Source organism: Callorhinus ursinus, unplaced genomic scaffold, assembly GCF_003265705.2.
Source record: "Callorhinus ursinus isolate GAN/ISIS: 27379988/994484 unplaced genomic scaffold, GSC_fseal_2.0 scaffold86, whole genome shotgun sequence".
Lineage (NCBI taxonomy): Eukaryota > Metazoa > Chordata > Mammalia > Carnivora > Otariidae > Callorhinus > Callorhinus ursinus.
The window spans coordinates 1,553,055-1,571,854 of record NW_027397148.1 but is presented as its reverse complement, the minus strand read 5'-3'; the positions used below and the strand labels follow the sequence as shown (position 1 = coordinate 1,571,854).

General features: G+C 39.5%; 1 protein-coding gene across 3 annotated transcripts in view; it reads right to left on the bottom strand.

Moving 5' to 3' along the window:
- Positions 1-18,800, bottom strand: part of SPIRE1 (spire type actin nucleation factor 1) — a 225,816-nt gene that overhangs the window by 192,550 nt on the left and 14,466 nt on the right. For 2 of the 3 annotated variants that reach the window (XM_025865189.2, XM_025865190.2), the window contains exon 2: positions 6,800-6,834. In XM_025865189.2, the coding sequence (XP_025720974.1) occupies positions 6,800-6,834 (35 nt within the window). Of the gene's footprint in view, positions 1-6,799; positions 6,835-13,529; positions 13,654-18,800 lie in introns of those variants that run through there. The other variant, XM_073888012.1, reaches the window with a different exon arrangement.

Here is an 18,800-nt window from a genome sequence, read left to right as displayed (position 1 = left end):
CACACACACACACACACACACACACACACACACACACACACACACACCATGGGATATTATGCAGCCATCAAAAGGAATGAAATCTTGCCATTTGCAATGACGTGGATGGAACTGGAGGGTATTGAGCTGAGTGAAATAAATCAATCAGAGAAAGACATATATAGTATGACCTCACTGATATGAGGAATTCTTAATGTCAGGAGACAAACTGAGGGTTACTGGAGTGATGGGGGCTGGGAGGGATGGGCTGGCTGGGTGATAGACATTGGGGAGGGTATGTGCTATGGTGAGTGCTGTGAATTGTGTAAGACTGTTGAATCACAGACCTGTACCTCTGAAACAAATAATACATTATATGTAAAAAAAAAAAAAAAAAGAAGAAGAAGAAGATAGCAGGAAGGGAGAAATGAAGGAGGGGAAAACGGAGGGGGAGACAAACCATGAGAGACTATGGACTCTGAGAAACAAACTGAGGGTTCTAGAGGGGAGAGGGGTGGGGGGATGCATTAGCCTGGTGATGGGTATTAAAGAAGGTACATATTGCATGGAGCACTGGGTGTTATACGCAAACAATGAATCATGGAACACTACATCAAAAACTAATGATGTAATGTATGGTGATTAACATAACATAATAAAAAAAAAAGATCTTTGGGTTCCCCCACAAAGCAGACTAATTCTAGGTCTGGTTTCCCAGAAGGTTCAAATATATAGAACAATTCTTGAGTCATTCTGAGTAAGTTAAAATCAGACTACTTCACAAATTACTACAGTATAGAACTCTATGTTCATCTACCCAGCAGAGGTCAGGGGGAGGGTTGAAGGTTCAGGGGCTGCAATCATTCCTTTGCCCAGTTTACACTGAGCAGGAACACAGTCCCTGGCTATACAATGCCAGAAACTGTAGTCACAGGTAGAGACATATATGGAATAAGGAGATACCTAGCCATTTCACTGCCCCAAATGGGGCAGTAAACTAATCTTTAGCATTATGTAGATACCTTACACTGCAGGTAAACAAAGGCTGGATAAAGACAAACAAATGAAAGGTGAAGGAAAGTGGTTCTGCAACACACTGGCTACACGACCTTGGGCAAGTTACATAACCTCTCTATACTTCAGCTCTCTTTCTAGACTTTGTTTCTAAGTTTGTTATGAGAATTCAATTAATGTCTATGACAGTATTTAGCATATACTTAGCTCTAAAGTATTTTTTAAAGATGCACGTGGGAATGAAACAGAGTATTTATGTACAGTATATATGAAGTCTATTTAGAAGATGTGAGCACAAATCTTCTAAAGATTCCCTCAGTAAAGATTACAGTTTTCTGCTATGCTACAATTTTTATAAACGAGCTTAATCAAGATTAAAGTATTGACAAAAGTTAATGTAACTTTATATAATGCTTTAACCTATTCCACTTAAAACACAGCTCATCTACCAAGGGAACAGGATTGTTCTAGTTATTCACTTAACCTTTCCTGCTGAAGGGAAAGCGCCTCAGTGCTTCATAATTAGTGGTGGTTAATAGAAAACAGGAACGTGATGAAATTTGGAAAGCTAAAAATTTACAACAATGAAAATGCCTCAATTAAAATATTTAAAAATTCAAATCCTTTATGTTATAGAATTTTTAAGTGTTTGGTAATTTTCTTCAAATATAAAAGTATAACCCACAAAATTATTTAAATAATGGCAGTAGAAAAAACTTGTAAAATGAGGGTAAAAGCTCCCCCAAGCTGTGGACCAGAACTGCCTCTTTAACAGGCAAGTACCCACAGGTACAGGTCAGTCTTAATCTAAGAGTTTATAAATGACCAGGCTGAGGTGTGAGCACTCCCAGAAAGAGAGAAGCAGGGCTAATGCACTGTTTAAATTACATGCCCTTCTCAAAATGAAAGGACAAAATACAGATCAGCGGTAGACAGGGGCCCAAAGTGGGGGTGGAGTGACCACCAAGGAGCACTGGCAGAGTTTGGGGAATGACAGAACTTGATTGCAGAGATGGTTAACACAACTGAATATCTGTTAAAACTCAAAGAACTGTAACTGAAAAAGGTAAATTTTACTGTATGTAAATCATACCTGCAAAAAATGTAAAAGAGATATAGGAAAAAATTAAATTGCCTATTAAGTAAAAAATTTTACTTTACTTTTAAAACAAATTATATGAAAATTTTCCCTTAATGAGTTCAAATGCTGGAATATACTAGTATAACTGAGTACATTAAAATATTTTTCCAAACAGGGGCACCTGGGTAGCTCAGCCGGTTGATTGTGGGACTCCTGGTTTTGGCTCAGGTCATGATCTCATGGGTGGGTCCTGAGATTGAGCCCTGCATGGGACTCTGTGATCACCGTGGGATCTGCCTGGGGAGTCTTTCCTTCTGCCCCTCCCCCCACTCGCACATGCACGAGAGCACGGGCTCTTTCTCTCTCTCAAATAAATATCTTTAAAAACATTTTTTTCCCACTGAGAAATAAGGTATAATACTTGATCTTTTAGAAACATTAAACTATTTTGAGGTATAAGATCACATAAAAGTTGACTGAATGCCTATGTATGGCCTCCTTGCTTTCTCTAAACTCAAAATTTTGTTTGGTTTTTCTGAATATAGGAAAAGTCTTAAAAAGAGGGTTGAAAGTAAAACTAGAAAATAATTAACAAGTCAAGAAACAACAGATGTTGGTGACGATGTGGAGAAAGGGGAACCCTCCTACACTGTTGGTGGGAATGCAAGCTGATGCAGCCACTCTGGAAAACAGTATGGAGGTTCCTCAAAAAGTTGAAAATAGAGCTACCCTACAACCCAGAAATTACACTACTGGGTATTTACCCCAAAGATACAAATGTAGTGATCTGAAGGGGCACGTGCACCCCAATGTTTATAGCAGCAATGTCCACAATAACCAAACTATGGAAAGAGCCTCGATGTCCATCAACAGATGAATGGATAAAGAAGATGTGGTATATATATACAATGGAATACTATGAAGCCATCAATAAAATGAAATCTTGCCATTTGCAACGTCGTGGATGGAACTAGAGGGTATCATGCTAAGCGAAATAAGTCAATCAGAGAAAGACAAGTGTCATATGATCTCACTGGTATGAGGAATTTGAGAAACAAGACAGAGGATCATAGGGGAAGGGAGGGAAAAATGAAACAAGACGAAACTGGAGAGGGAGACAAACCGTAAGAGATTTGTAATCTCAGGAAACAAACTGAGGGTTGCTGGAGTGGAGGGGGTGGGAGGATGGAGTGGCTGGGTGATGGACATTGGGGAGGGTAGGTACTATGGTGAGCGCTGTGAATTGTGTAAGACTCTTGAATCACAGACCTGTACCCCTGACATAAATAATACATTATATATTAATTAAAAAAAAGAATTCATAATATGATTTCTATATACTACAAAAACTATTAAAATACACAGTTGAACACTTCAAGTTATATGTCTCAGTGAGGGTCCTGAAGGCTCAGAAAGATAAAGGGATTTTGCTTTCCCTAGCAGTCACCCTGAGGCTCCTAGTGGTCCATGACCTTGCTTAAGAAGATGACTTTCTCCATCCCAGGAAACTATACACCTCCCAAATAAGAATAATAGGCTATATTCACTAAGGCAGGCTTTATGCTAAACTCTCTGCAATCACAACAACCCACCTTTCAGATGAGGAATCTTGAGGCTGAGAAGTGAGGGAGAAGGATGGAGCCAGGATGTGGGCCTAAGCACAAACACACCCAGCACACCAGCTCCCGGGGTGCAGGCCTGTACCACAATGTGGAGTAAGCAACATGCTACTCCACCTTTTCCAGGGCCCTTCACAGTTCTACTCATCTACAACTTGTGAGCAGCCCTTCTCTTGGTCTGCATTTAATGCCAGAGCTTTCTCAACAGAAGAACAATGGAAGGGCAAAAGAAGCTCTAACAATCACCTTTCTGATCCAGGATCACCTCACTCTCAGAAATGACCCTGTTGTCTTACTGACAGAAAAGACGGGCTTAAATCCTTATTATCAAAGCTTCCCTCAACTTCCCATTGTCTTCCTCAGGACTGCGGGTTTTACTGCTCTCAGCCCTCAATCCTGTTTCTCGGGCAGAAATACCCGTGCTAACCATACCCCAGCCCAACAGCTCTCAGACTGTGGTTTTAGGACTCTTTGACACTCTAAAAATTACTGAGGAGTCCAAGGAGCTTTTATATATGTGAACCATAATCTATCAACATCTCCTGTATTAGAAATTAAAACTGAGAAATTTTTAAATCAGATCACTTTAATTAAATCATTTAAAAGTATTAAACATGTTAATATAAGTAACATTTTTATGGGAAAGAAACCTCTATTTTCAAAAAAAAAAATAAGAAGAGTGGTATTGTTTTGCATTTCTGTAAAACTCCTGAAGGTCATGCTTAATAAAAGCCAGCTAGATCTTATATCTGCTTCTGAGGTCTGGCATGACATTCATAGTTACACACAGTCATGTACCCAAGGAAAACACCACTGTACCCTCAAGAGAATGAAAGTAGAAGGGCAAACAATGTCTTAGTATTACTTCAAAAATAGTCTGACCTTGAAAGGGTGTCAGGAACGCCCCAGAGCCCTCTTACCACACTTGGAGAACCAATGCTCTAGTCAAGCCAGAGGTAGTCCTACGTCTGATTTCAGCAGATCCCCACTCTCTAACTTGGACTCCAACTCACTCTCTCTTGCTTCCTTACCCCCGCCACCCCCTACCCCTTCAAATGTACCATCTTCCCTAAAAAACAAAACTTTCTACTTAAGCTGTCTCCTTTTTCTCTCAAGTCACCAAACTTCTTGAAAAAGTAGTTCCCACAACCTCTACTGCCCCTCCTTTTTATTATTTTAATTAACAAAGTAATACACAGAGATGTTCTCATTTAAAAAAAAATCCAAACAATATAGATAAATCACCATCTACAATTCCAGTCTCTAACCACTGTTACCCCTAGAAAATACTCCAAGCTGTTAACTAAATAATTGGATTGAACTTTTTATTTTCTTGTGATTTTCCCTCATCAAATAGTCATTTTAAAAAATCCTGAAAGTAGGTTCTGTTTATATTCCAATTCTTTTGGTTACCCAAGGTATGGGTCAAACAGTAAGACCTAATAACTAGGAGATTACAGAGATAAAATGAGTGATGTTCCTATACAAAGTGAATACTAAATAAAGTGCTACAACCATGCTGATTTTATGGTGATACAACATAAGACAGAATAATGAGACTTAGTCATCCTGATATATATATATATATATATAAAACTGTATCTTCAGGGTTTATATAACATTTTCACATATATTTGCTCTTTAAAATTTTACAACCTGTGAGGTCAATAGGAATTATGATTAACATTTTACAGATAAGAAACCCAAAGTTCTAGGAGAGCAGGAGAAAAAAATACTGCTCAAAATTACATAGCTAGAAAAATGCACACCAGAAACCACAAACAGAAGTTATATTTTCTGACTCAAATCAAATCCCACTCCTTTATATTACATTGAACAGTACATCAAAAATTCTCACAATATAGAAATATTAAGTTCTACTTTTTACAAAAATTAAGTTCTTGCCTATTTTTAGAGCTAATTTGGAAAAAAAATGATCTCTACTTCCAAAGTTGAAAATACAAAAATGAACTGTATAATTTCTGACTGTAAAAAAGAACAAATTATTTTTGCTTCTTTATTATACAATACAATCCCCTAGGAAGCTTGCATTTTATTTAAAATAACAGTTGAAATTTACTAAAATCTACATCAACGTGTAGACGTATTACCATATTAGAAAAATAACTTCTTAAATCCTTTATTTAGGCAATGCCATTAACAAAGACCCAAGACTCCTAATGTAAAGATGAGGCAACAGTTGCTGAAAAGAACACCAGACGTACACACTTCATGGATGCTACCCTCACATTTCAGTGCTACCCTTGAAATTCCTGCAAGGAACACAGGGAATAACGTGGAAATTCCTTAAAGTTCAAAATCAGAATTTTGAACTAAGATAACAAACTATTTGATTCATTATTAATCTTACTGAAATATCGTTTCTAAGCCCCTATTTTTTTTCCTACACCAAGGCAGCTCCAGAGGGCTCAAAATATTTATGATTTATTTATTATGACACATTAGATTGGATTATGAAAAAACCGAACTTAAACTATTTCTTATTAAGGGCTCTGAATCTCAGTATCTCAATTTCATGCATAATAACATGGGAAAGTTTTAAAGCCATGATTAAGGTAATCTTTTTTTTTTTTAAAGATTTTATTTATTTGACAGAGCACAAGCAGAGGGAGAGAGAGGGAGAAGCAGGCTCCCTGCTAAGCAAGGAGCCCGATGTGGGACTCGATCCCAGGATCCTGGGATCATGACCTGGGCCGAAGGCAGCTGCTTAACCGACTGAGCCACCCAGGCGTCCCGATTAAGGTAATCTTTTTAATACACACTGGCATTTTAAAAATATGGGCAAGAGGGGCTCCTGGCTGGCTCAGTCAGTGGGGCATGCAACTCTTAAAGCTCAGGGCTGTGAGTTTGAGCCTCACAGTGGGTGTGGAGATTACTTAAAAATAAATCTTTAAAAAATATATTTATATGGGCAAGATAACGAATTTTTCTTCACAGTTTACTTTTTAAATGTAAAAGATATATACCTGCTCTTAACACATCCTTGTCAGGAGACCAAAAACCCATGAGATATAGTTCAATATTTAAGTTACTCTAAAGAACTGCAAAGCTACTTTACTAATAAATATTTGAGTATTTCTCTTACCTCTATTTCTGTACAATGTGAATATCCCAATTTACCTGTAATAAAAATACAAAAAGTTACTTCCAAAGGATTTTAGCTTTTTTATCACTGATAAAAATATTTGAGCTACCCTGGCAAAATCTAGGTGCTAGAATGACCAATATTCTATAAGGTCCTGCCTAGAGATTTGTTTAAATAGGCCCGTAAGAAAACACTAAGTAGGAAGATGGGAAGAATATACTTAATTGTAATAAGACCTAAAACACACACACATATTTAATATGCATATATACAAGTTAATGAAAGTAAAATAAAAATATTTTTATTGAAGTCTTACTTTCTTTTTAAAATATCTTAAAATATTTTAAAGGTATTTAAAAGGTACCTTTCAAAATACTCAAAAATACCTTCAAAAAAATCTTTAAAAGATTCTTGGGCTTTTCTCCAAATATATATTCTAGTTTAAAGGTACAGTGATCATTTCAATGAAAGCATAAATGTCTCAAACTAGTATTTTCTTTAATATATGATGGTTGTTTTTCTTTTCTGATGTATGATTAGATAAAACCACATAATTAATTTAGTAATTTTTCCAATAGAGGACCACCTAAAGAATAACTATAATTAAACAATATTTTGCTGTACCAACATCAATTTTCTCTTCATCACTGAAACATAATAGCAAGGAACATGTACAATTATATATTTCTGTCAATTTGGATGAATAAAACATACTTTTTAAATAAAAAAACAGCTATTTTAAAGATCACTTATTACGCAGTTTTAACAAAAAGAATAGGTTACATACTTATATTGGGTACTGATCAATTTAATTTCCCCAGTCCACACTTTTTGAATACCATTGTTCTCAGTTCGAACATACATTAACCTCCACCTCCTTCCCTCCAACAACACTCTCCTTCCTCCTAATTGCTTCCTCTCTCCAGCCTGACTCCCACACCTAGTCCTAGCCCACAGTGGTTGTTCCAGCAGTCTGTTTTCTTTAATGCTTATTGAGAATTTTTACACCTTAGAGTTTATGATGAAACCACACACACACAAAAAGCCCACAATGTTTTTTATGTGCCTCCTGACTCTCAAAATGAAAAAACTGAAATCCACAATTTCTCATGACCTAATGGTTCTAATGTGAAATACTGGCTGAAACTGAGACCAGAAAACAAGGGACCATGGGTTCTGTGGATTAAAAATTATATATGAGCAATAAATAAAGATTACATGAACATAGAGATAAAATGGGTTTAATATATAAAGGTTTTACATACTATGGTTTGATAAATACATAACTGTTACTTATACATTTATGTATTGTTAAATGAAACTATGTATTTTATATATATTAAAGTTATTAAAGTTATATAGCATATATTTTTATTTATATATATATGGCTGCTCAGAACATTAGTGCTTTTGGTAGATTAATTATCCTACAACTCCGATAGAGAAGGTGATTAACTTAACCTAGGAAAGTACTGTAAACAGGAGCAGTTCAAAGAGGGGCACAGACTACCTCTCAACAAACATTTAGAATGTCTACTCTGGGGAAGGGAAGGGAAAGGAAGGGAAGGGAAGGAGGGACAGAGGAGGCAGGGAGCAAGGGAGGGGAAAATACAGTGTTAAGACAACAATGACAGAGAGCAATCTCTTTGAGAGTACATAGATGTACATCTTTAGTATAATAATTCTTTGTTTAATATTTTATTTATTTATTTGACAGAGAGAGACACAGCGAGAGAGGGAACACAAGCAGGGGGAGTGGGAGAGGGAGAAGCAGGCTTCCCGCGGAGCAGGGAGCCCGACATGGGGCTCGATCCCAGGACCCTGGGATCATGACCTGAGCTGAAGGCAGACGCTTAACTACTAAGCCACTCAGGCGCTCCATTCAGGATAATAATTCTTAAGGTAAACAGAATTGCAAAGAAAGTGGTAGGTTTGTTATTGGTAGTAAAGTTGGTAAAAAAATTTTGAAATGGTTTTGTATGTATTGTAGCACTGTGCAAACAAATACGCTGATGTTGCTGGGAATCATGAACTGAGGGAGAAAGACCATATAAACCTAACATGTGGGAAGGAGAAGAAGAGCCCTGTGGTAGTGAACTGGAATTAGGGGTATTATCCAATTTCAAAAAAAAAAAAATACTTCCTAGCTCTTCTTCCAAAAGAAGGAGAAGTAATAGCACCCCATTTTGCAAGAGCACACCTAGACCATTCCCCCTCAAAGGAACCAGTACTCAGGGGACTGGCTGACTCCATGGATGGCACAAGTGACGGTGAGGCCATTTCAGAGAATGTGCTGTGTAAGGCCTAACCCTGAACAGCCAAGGTTATGAAATGGGTCTACCAAGATGTGAAATTACAAGATAAGCTGGAACATCTTTCTGCACCAGAAAGTAATGAAGTACTCAAAGAATAACAGAGTGATGTCAAAATGGCACAAGTCCTATGAAATAAGGTTTTTTCCCTGACCTCTATAATAAAACTGAAAATGCTTTCCTATAAAGAGCACCAAAAATTTCTGTGTGAGTGTACCATCGTTTCTGGTTATTCAGTTTGATCTGGTGACTATATCATGCAACTATGGAAATGTGGTTAAGTATGAAGTGCCTGACCACCTACACTACTCTGCCATCCAAATCCCTGCCCAGACTCTGATGCAGGAATTAGAAAATCCCAATTACATGACAGCAGAGCTTAAAGGAACCTTGGAAATGATCCTGCCCAATCCATTCATTTTATAGATGAGTAATCTGAGCCTGACGAGTCAAATGACTTGCACAAAATGACAGAGCTAAGAGTAGACTCCAAGGCTCCTGACCTTTGTCATGAGCATTGGTGTGGTTTTGTTCTCCTGTCTGCCATTCCCACTTACAGGGATCAGTGGGGTTAGGGAAAGGGACTGCGGAGGTGCTATCACAGCTATCTACCCATTATAATACTGTTTCTGGAGAAATGGGGGAAATGTACTCCTTGATTTAGCAGTTGGAAACTGCCAATATAGCAACCAAGAAATTTTCATTTGACAACTTTTGAGTCCTTCTTTAAAGGCCACCTTTCCAGAGCCAAACCTAAGGAATCCCTCTAAAACCTAGAATCCTAGGACTTCACTTTCTACAAGTTGAGTAAACTAAGCCGATGGTAGGCCTAACCAAGGTTTCAGATTATTAAATGCAGTGAATTCGTTCTTTCAATAAGACTAACAACTTTACTGATTTATTGTTAATTAAAAGGCTAGATTAACTATCTGACAATGTAAAATAAAAGGAAATATTTGGAATGATATTTAAACATTAAGTTTCAAAATACTCCAATATTATTAACATACTTATACACTAGGAAGGAGGATTTGCACAGCAAGCCAAAACTTCAGCTCGGTGTTTCCCAAAAAGAATGGGCATTTTAATAATGCTGGAAGAATCAAGCCTGTGTTTTTTAGGCCCTTCTTTTTAACTAATCCTGAAATATCCAATCTGCTCTTAAGATTTACTAGACAAGTTCCCTCATGTCCTAGGAAATACAAAAATCAGTCTTCCTATAAACTGATATAAAATGGCTTTAAGGGATGCCTGGGTGCCTCAGTCAGTTAAGTGTCTGCCTTCGGCTCAGGTCATGATCCCTGGGTCCTGGGATTGGGTCCGCATCAGGCTCCTTGCTCAGCAGGGAGCCTGCTTCTCCCTCTCCCTCTGCCCGCCACTCCCTCTGCTTGTGCTCTTTCTCTGACAAATAAATAAAATCTTAAAAAATGAAAAAATAAAATGGCTTTAAAAAATGAACTATTCCTAATGTAAAATGTCATAAAGAACACCTCAACTAAGATAACGAAGACATTTTAAATCCTAAATGCTGATAATCAGACATTTTCATTCAAAAGTCTGCTCATTGTTACCAGAGAGAGCATTTCAGTGAACACATCTTGGTAGACCCACTCATAACCTTGGTTGTTCAGGGTTAGGCCTCACACTGCACACTCTCTGAAATGGCCTCAGCCCAGTGGAATCACAAAATCTGACGGACCACACAACTATAGTGGAAATTAAGGCACAGTTTCAGAAAAAATTTAAGGTGCTCATATAGATGTATAATACTTTTAAATTAAGGTGGTAGAAACCTCAGCATACGGCTGAACTGTCTGTCACATAGTCACATTATCAATATGATTCAAATTAGCTGAATAAGCAGAAGGCAAACATGCCTGCCAGAAAGACACAGAACCCCTATAATCTTTACAATAAATAAACGGCTCTCAGATTTATTCTCCAAATTTCTCCCATGTGAGCAAACTGCGGGCAACGATTGGGTCCATCTGATCCTGTATGTTATTTTTTCATGAGCTGAGCGTTCAATAGATACACCCTGTCCTCCTGGCAGCTTGCCTCTGCCCCTCTCATTCATTCAATAAATATTTGCTGAACACCTACTAAATACTAAAATACTGATGATACAGCAGTAAACAAGCTACACAGTCCTTGCTCCCTAGGGCTTATATCTTAGTGAACACAGACCCAAAGAAGCAATCAAATAAAATTAATTACAACTGGTAATAAATACTATTAAGGACAGAAAAGGGAATGAGAGAAAATAACAGAAATGGGGCGCCTTGGTGGCTCAGCTGGTTAAGCGATTGCCTTCGGCTCAGGTCATGATCCTGGAGTCCCGGGATGGAGTCCCGCATCGGGCTCCCTGCTCAGCGAGGAGCCTGCTTCTCCCTCTAACCCTCCTCCCTCTCATGTACTCTCTCTCTCTCTCTCTCTCTCATTCTCACTCTCTCAAAAATAAATAAATAAATCTTAAAAAAAAAGAAAGAAAATAACAGAAATGATCCAATTTAGAATAGTAAGGCATGACTCCTTGAGAAGATGATATTTAAATAGAGACTGTGAAGTTGGGTAGCAGCTAACTGCAGGGCTGAGGGAAGAACCTGTCCCAGAACCAGGAGGCAGCCTGTGGTAAGGCTCTGGAAGTGTTTGGTAGGTGGGTAGCATAAAATGCATTTGGAAAGACAGGCAGGGGCAGATCACACAGGCCTTTCAGGACAGTGTAACGAGTTTAGGTTTGATGTTAAGTACAACAGGAAGCTACTGGACGTTAACGTTAAGCAAGGGCATGAGCTGATTCGAGGTGGGTTTCCAGGTTGGTCCTGCTCTGTGGAGAGGGTCAAGGTGAAAACATGGAGGATGGACAGCCCCACTGTCCTGGATAGCAACAGGGAGGCGGGGGCGGGGCAGCAAACATGGAGGACAGCTAGCCCAGGTGGTGGCAGTGACCAGGAAAAAAAGTAGAAAATTAAGATATAATTCAGAAGCAGAATTAACAGGTAATGGATTGGACTGGGGGTAGAGCAGGGTGAGAAGGAAAGAATGATACCCTGAACAAGTGCCATGTTTTCAGGAACATTATTTTCAAAGACTTAATCAAAACCGATCAACATCAAGCATACGTTTAAGAACTCTAATACTCTGGGGGCACCCAGCTGGCTCAGTTGGAAGAGCGTGTGACTCTTGATCTCAGGGTCATGAGTTTGAGCCCCATGTTGGGGGTAGAGATTACTTAAATAAATAAATAAAGATAAATTTTTAAAAAAAGCTCTAATAGTCTTTAAGAGACAAGTATATATTAGGTACACTTTCTGGACAGCTTTTATATGAATACTAGAGAAAAAGAGTACAGTTTTAAACAGGCCAAAATTTAGCAATAAAATAATCCCTGCAGCCTAATCACACCTGAGTTTCTTAAACATTGTGGCCACTGAAGGCTCAGAATCCATGACCAGATGTTTCAGTGTGAAAAGTTAGGACACTGAAACTGCGCAATCTTTAGCTTACACCCATCTCCCCCAACAAAATCATTTTTGCCAAGTTATATTTTTAACGAAAAAAAAATGTTATACATTTGACACAAGAAACAGCCATATAAGGGACACTTTTACTTTGGTTGTTAAATGATCAAATCATTATCCCCTATGCCATAGCATTTCACTAGTAAAGCTGCTCAAAGATTAACAGAAATTTAGGATTTAGACATGGGAGAAAATTGGTATACTTGCTAACCAAACAAAGATTGTGTGTTCATCAAATTCCTCTTCCTGGCCTACCTGTCAGGAAGAATGGAATAAAATTTAATGTTCCACTGCCACAATGGCCCTGTGCTAATGTATTTTCTTCTTCACAACAGTTGATGTTTAACCAAGAATTTAAGTAAGCCTTTTCCTTAGTTGCCCTGGGAAGGCAGTGAAGCAGAAGAGCAAGAGCAAGCCTTTAGGCTTGTGCAGTCCTAGATTCGAATCTCATTTCCATACTTAACTAATTGTGTGATGTGACTTTAAAGTAAAATACTTCCCAGAGTTTCCCACTTTCTCATTTACAAGAAAAGGGAATAATATCTATCTCATGAGGCTTGTGTGAAAATTAGATGAAAAACAAAATGTTTTGAAGGGCTCTGCATGATGCCTCCTGCAGGGAGGGGCTCAGCAAATGGTAGCTAAGCTAACCACTATTAACCCTGTGGAAAGACGAGAGATATAGATAAACTAAAATAGAGTCCTAAGGAAAACTGGCATAGCAAAATATGTTTACTAGGATTACAGCCATATAAAAGAAATATCAATTTTGAAATGAAAAAGTAGCTAAATCACATGAAAAATCATAAAATTCCACCCATTTTTACACTTCATTAAGATCTTTAAAAGCCACTACCTTTTACTTTATACCTCTCTGCAGACGTTCCTCACACATACCTTACCCCCAACTCCTTATCTGATGGTGCCCAGGATGATGACACTCATTGGTCAAACAGCTGGAGCTCAGCAATGGCTCAGGCTGGGGTGGTGTGAAGTGAAGTTTCATCAGTGATTACTCAAAACTGAAAATAAGAAAGCTTGAAATGGCAATCTCTATAATTAACTCACAAATAAAAAGACTATAAAGTCTGCAGAACTTGTGAATATACTACTTTACATGGCAAAGTGATTTTGTAGCTGTGATTAAGTTAAGGCTCTAGAGATGGGGAGATTATGCTAGATTATCCAGGCGGAACCAATGTAACCACAAGGAGCTTTATGAGAGACAGGAGAGTCCAAGGAGCTGTTATGATGGATGCAAAGACTGGAGCCATGTGAATGCAAGAAAGGGGACACAAGGCAAGGAATGTGGAAAGTCTCTAGAAAGTGGAAGAAGAAAGGACCAGATTCTCCCCTGCAGCATCCAGAAGGAATACAGCCCTGCAAATAGCTTGATTTTAGCCCACAAGACCCATTTTCAGACTTCTAACCACCAGAACTTTAAGGTAATAATTTTGTGTTGTTTTAAGCCACAACATTAGTGGCGATTTGTTACAAGATATGAATACACAGACCATGAGAAGGTCAAAGCAATATGACATGCTCTCACCATCCCAAACACGACCCCCAGGCTACCCTGTGTATGGTCTAATCCCATGCAGAATGTCCCAGAGTAAGAACTCACCCACTGGCACAAGGCAACAGAACACAGTGGTTAAGAGCAACGTTTCCAGACCAGACTCCTGGGGTTTGAATCCCAGGTAGGTTACTGGCTAAATTTAAGGCCTCTACACATCAGTCTTCCATATGTAAGGCAGAGGCTAAGAAGAGTACCTGTCTTGGGGTGCCTGGGTAGCTCAGTTGGTTAAACGTCTGCCTTTGGCTCAGGTCATGATACCAGGGTCCTGGGATTGAGCCCTGAGTTGTTGGGCTCCCTGATCAGTGGGGAGCCTGCTTTGCCTTCTCCTTCTGCCCCTCCCTGCCATGCTCTCTCTCAAATAAATAATCTTTATGGGGTGCCTGGGTGGTTCAGTCAGTGAAGCGTCTGCCTTCAGCTCAGGTCATGATCCCAGGGTCCTGGGATGGAGCCCCACATGGGGCTCTCTGCTCAGTGGGGAGCCTGCTTCTCCCTCTGCCTGCCACTCCCCGTCCTTGTGCTCTCTCTGTCAAATAAATATTTATAAATAAGTAAATAAATAAATATATATAATACATATATACACACACACATATATATAATGTTTAAAAAAGAAGAGTACCTATCTCATAGAATTGTGAGGATCAAAAGTAATAATCCAAGAAAACTGCTCAGCTCACTGCCTGTCACTGAGTGTAAGCACTTAATATTAGCTCTATTACCATTTAAGTCTTTGAGCCTTCTCTCCAAGGAGAAAATAAGCCAAAAGACCCTTATCTTCCAAACCCAAAAAGCTGTAAGTCAACAGATCACTTGGCCCCTTAGATACCTATATAATTTAACAAGCCCTCACCCATGCCCTGGCCGGTAGGTGCAAAGCCCGCCACCCAATCTCTTGTCAGTTCTAGGGGTCTCTTGTGTCTGCACACAGTGTCAACCTGAAGAGAATGCAGCTGACCTTTCATACGTTTGTTAAACTTTCCTGAAGCTATGAGACTCACAGGGAGGCACTCCAGTCCTCACCCTTCCCTGTTCTCCCCTCATCCTCTCATCATCTCCCTCCTGCCTGTCTCCTCAGGGTGGTTTAGGGGTCACCTTTTACTACCCTTGAGGGTCTTATCTTACCTCCCTAGTGCTCCCTCCAAAACTGACAGCACTCTAAGAATGATTCTGGTTATTATAATTTTTCATCTCCCTACCTTGAACATCTCTGGTTGAAAACCTCATTTCTATTTTTACAAGATACCAACCTTAAGGGAAATGCTATGAGCAGTGGAACTATTCCAAACACCTCTGCCAGAAATGTATTAAGGACAAAAGGCATCCATCCAAACTACCCTGAACATTTCTAGAAATAACATTCCATTCAAACCAAACCCCACAATGCTCTTTTAAACTCTAAGAAAACTGTTAATGAAATATCTCATTAATACTTATAGTTAACCAATACTCGCTCTATACAGATCAAACATACTGTAACGCTGGTGTAAAACCTTCATTTTTACAGCTGAGGAAGCTCAAGCTCTAGAGAATAAATGACTCATTGAAGGTCAAAGAACTGTGACCAGTTACCCAGGTTGCTGACCCACTCAACTGTCCTACATTCTCTCCTAGCTCAGTAAGGGAGAGACTAGGAAGCAATGGATGCCCAAAAGTGAAGTACAGGGTCAGCACTAGTGGGGAAAGTTTGGGAATATTAAAAACAAACTTTCTTTTTTAAAAATTTTATTTATTTATTTGAGAGAGAGTGAGAGAGGGAGCATGAGCGGGGGGGGGGGCAGACAGAGGGAAAGGGAGTAGAGCCCAAGGTGGGACTCAATCCCAGGACCCAGGGATTGTGACATGAGTCAAAGGTAGATGCTTAGCCAACTGAGCCACCTAGGTGTCCCTAAAAACAAACTTTCTAAGTACCACTTTGGTTTACTTGTCCACTGCTCATGACTAATAAATGTGGGTAAAGAAAAAAAATATGCTGTCTATGTGAGCTTTATGCCATCTTAATAGGCCAAAGAATCCCTGACTAATCAATATGAACAATACATTTAATCACATTTTGTAGGATCTGGACCATAATCTTATTATTTTAAAGAACTGCAGAGGCATAAAGACATCACAGTTTTTGGAAGAGCTGGTGAAAAGTGGATTAAATTTTTTTGGGGGTGGGGGAGTGCAGAGGGAGAGGGAGAGAATCCCAAGCAGGCTCCAAGCCCAGCAGCTCAGAGCCTGATGCAGGGGATCGATCTCACAAACTCGAGATCATGACCTGAGCCAAAATCAAGACTAGGACTCTTAACCAACTGAGCCACCCAGGCGTCCCAAAAAACATGGCTTCTTATTGCCAGTCACTTTCCTAGGGACTAGAGTCTAGCCCTTGGACCTCCTATCAGTGGCTAAAACCAACTACCAGACTACCCCAGCAGAGACCACTTACTGGCTCTTATCAGCAGCTACTGTCTGCCCTTTCTGGCTCTGCTTGCTCATCAGATGATGAGTGGATTTCTTGGGGCCTGGCTGCTGTACCAAACACCCCTAATTTCCAGCCCTCCATGATGGTAGGCCTCACCACTGTCATGGCCACCCCCAATCTTGGAGGAAGTTTGGCCCAGACCCCAAACCCTTCCAACCTATTCCATGGTACTAGAGTGGCCAATTTGTAACTGATCTTGTTGTGAAACGAAAGTTTTAAAAATATGTTTTCTTGGGGTGCCCGGCTGGCTCCATTGAGAAGCATGTGGCTCTTGATCTTGGGGTTGTGCGTTTGGGCCCCACGTGGGGTTCATATAAAACATATAAAAAAGGGGCGCCTGGGTGGCTCAGTCGTTAAGCATCTGCCTTTGGCTCAGGTCATGATCCCAGGGTTCTGGGATCGAGCCCCACATCGGGCTCTCTGCTCAGCGGAGAGCCTACTTCTCCCTCTCCTACTCCCCCTGCTTGTGTTCCCTCTCTCACTGTGTCTCTGTCAAATAAAAATAAAATCTTAAAAAATATATATATAAAAAATGTTTTCTTATTAGTATTTTTTTCTTCCTATTCAGCCACCTTAATTAACCAAACTTTGTATCATCTCACAGAACAAATATCATTAAATATCAAGTATTTTCCACTAAAAAAATAATTTCAGCATAACTATTTTCAATAAAACTCAAGTATTACCTTTGTCTATTTTATGTAATACGGCAACACTCAAAACTTGTATAGCAAAAAGGTTTCATCTCTTGTGCCAATTCAAACTGAATGATAGTGACAGTCTAGAATGCTATCCTCAAAAGAGATGTGAGGGCAAGTATGGGGTGGGAGGTGCCTGGGACCATTTAGCAATGTTTGCCATGGGAACAGAAGGAGTGACAATGCAGAAGCCACATTCCTGACACTCCTGTGTTAGAGGACGGGATGATGGAAGTTGTGGTTCTTTTTGTAAACAGTGTGGACTTGGATTAAAATTTCTCCCTAGTGATATTAATTCAAACATTAATTGCTTAAATTTCATGAGACCTCAGAAATACACTGAGATCACACAGCACTCTACCACTTTATTCAAGAATAAGGAGAACTTGGAGCGGAACTTCCCCAATCCAAATCCTAAAAAGAGGTCTAGTAGCAAGTGCCGATTCTAAACAGTTTTGTATTTCCTAGCAAATGAATTCTGTTTTTCACGTATTTCATAAGCGCCACTGTGTTATTCTCCTTAGAATCTCCTCTCCCACTCTGGCATCTGATCATGAAGGAGACCATCCTAGCCAACAGAAACCCTTCCAGCGAGGTACCTCAGGTACTTCTATCTCTGAACACAAGTGCCTTTAGTTATAGCACCGTAACTGCCACCCATATTCACTTACCCCAGTATGTTACAATAACAAGCGTCAGAGCTGAGAATTAAAACCATACCTTCTGCTGCCTACTCTTAGATCTTATATCCGTGTTACCATGTGACATTCAACAGCTGATCTGCAACCTTCTGGAAGAGCAAAGGGACTCGATAGGAATAAATATGACTCCACTGGAAAAATATTTTTTCCAGGTCAATTTAATTTCTAACAAGTATAAGTCATCATCTTCCCACCCTATGCTGCCTCTCCTGCCTTCCCAGCAGCCAGGCACCCAAGTGGGAAGTCTGAGAGCCTTCCAAGAGTCCTTCCTCTTTCTCACCCCCATACCAAAAACTAAAGGGCCATGTCCTGTACTATTTCCTATATCATTCTCAATCTTACTCTTTCTCCCCATTTCTACTGCCCTCATTCAGACCTCCAACATCTCCTATCTGAGGAGCCATAATACTCCCAACTGGTTAGGCAACTTAAAGGCTACAAAGATCTAACGATAGTATGAAATGCCTACTGGTATCTCTGCCCTTGTTTTTACCCAATTCAATCCACCTTCTACAAAACTCCCATAGCCATCTTTCCCAAAAGAGTAATCTGCTTACATCATTTTCCTGCTTAAAAGCCTTATACGGCTCTCCATTGCCTATACAGGCTATAAATACAAACTCAACAGTGCGGCACAAAAATGTCCTTCATAACCTGGTCCCAGTCAACATACCTTTCTAGCCTGTCTCATTCTCCACCACGCCCCCGCACATCCTATGCTCCAGG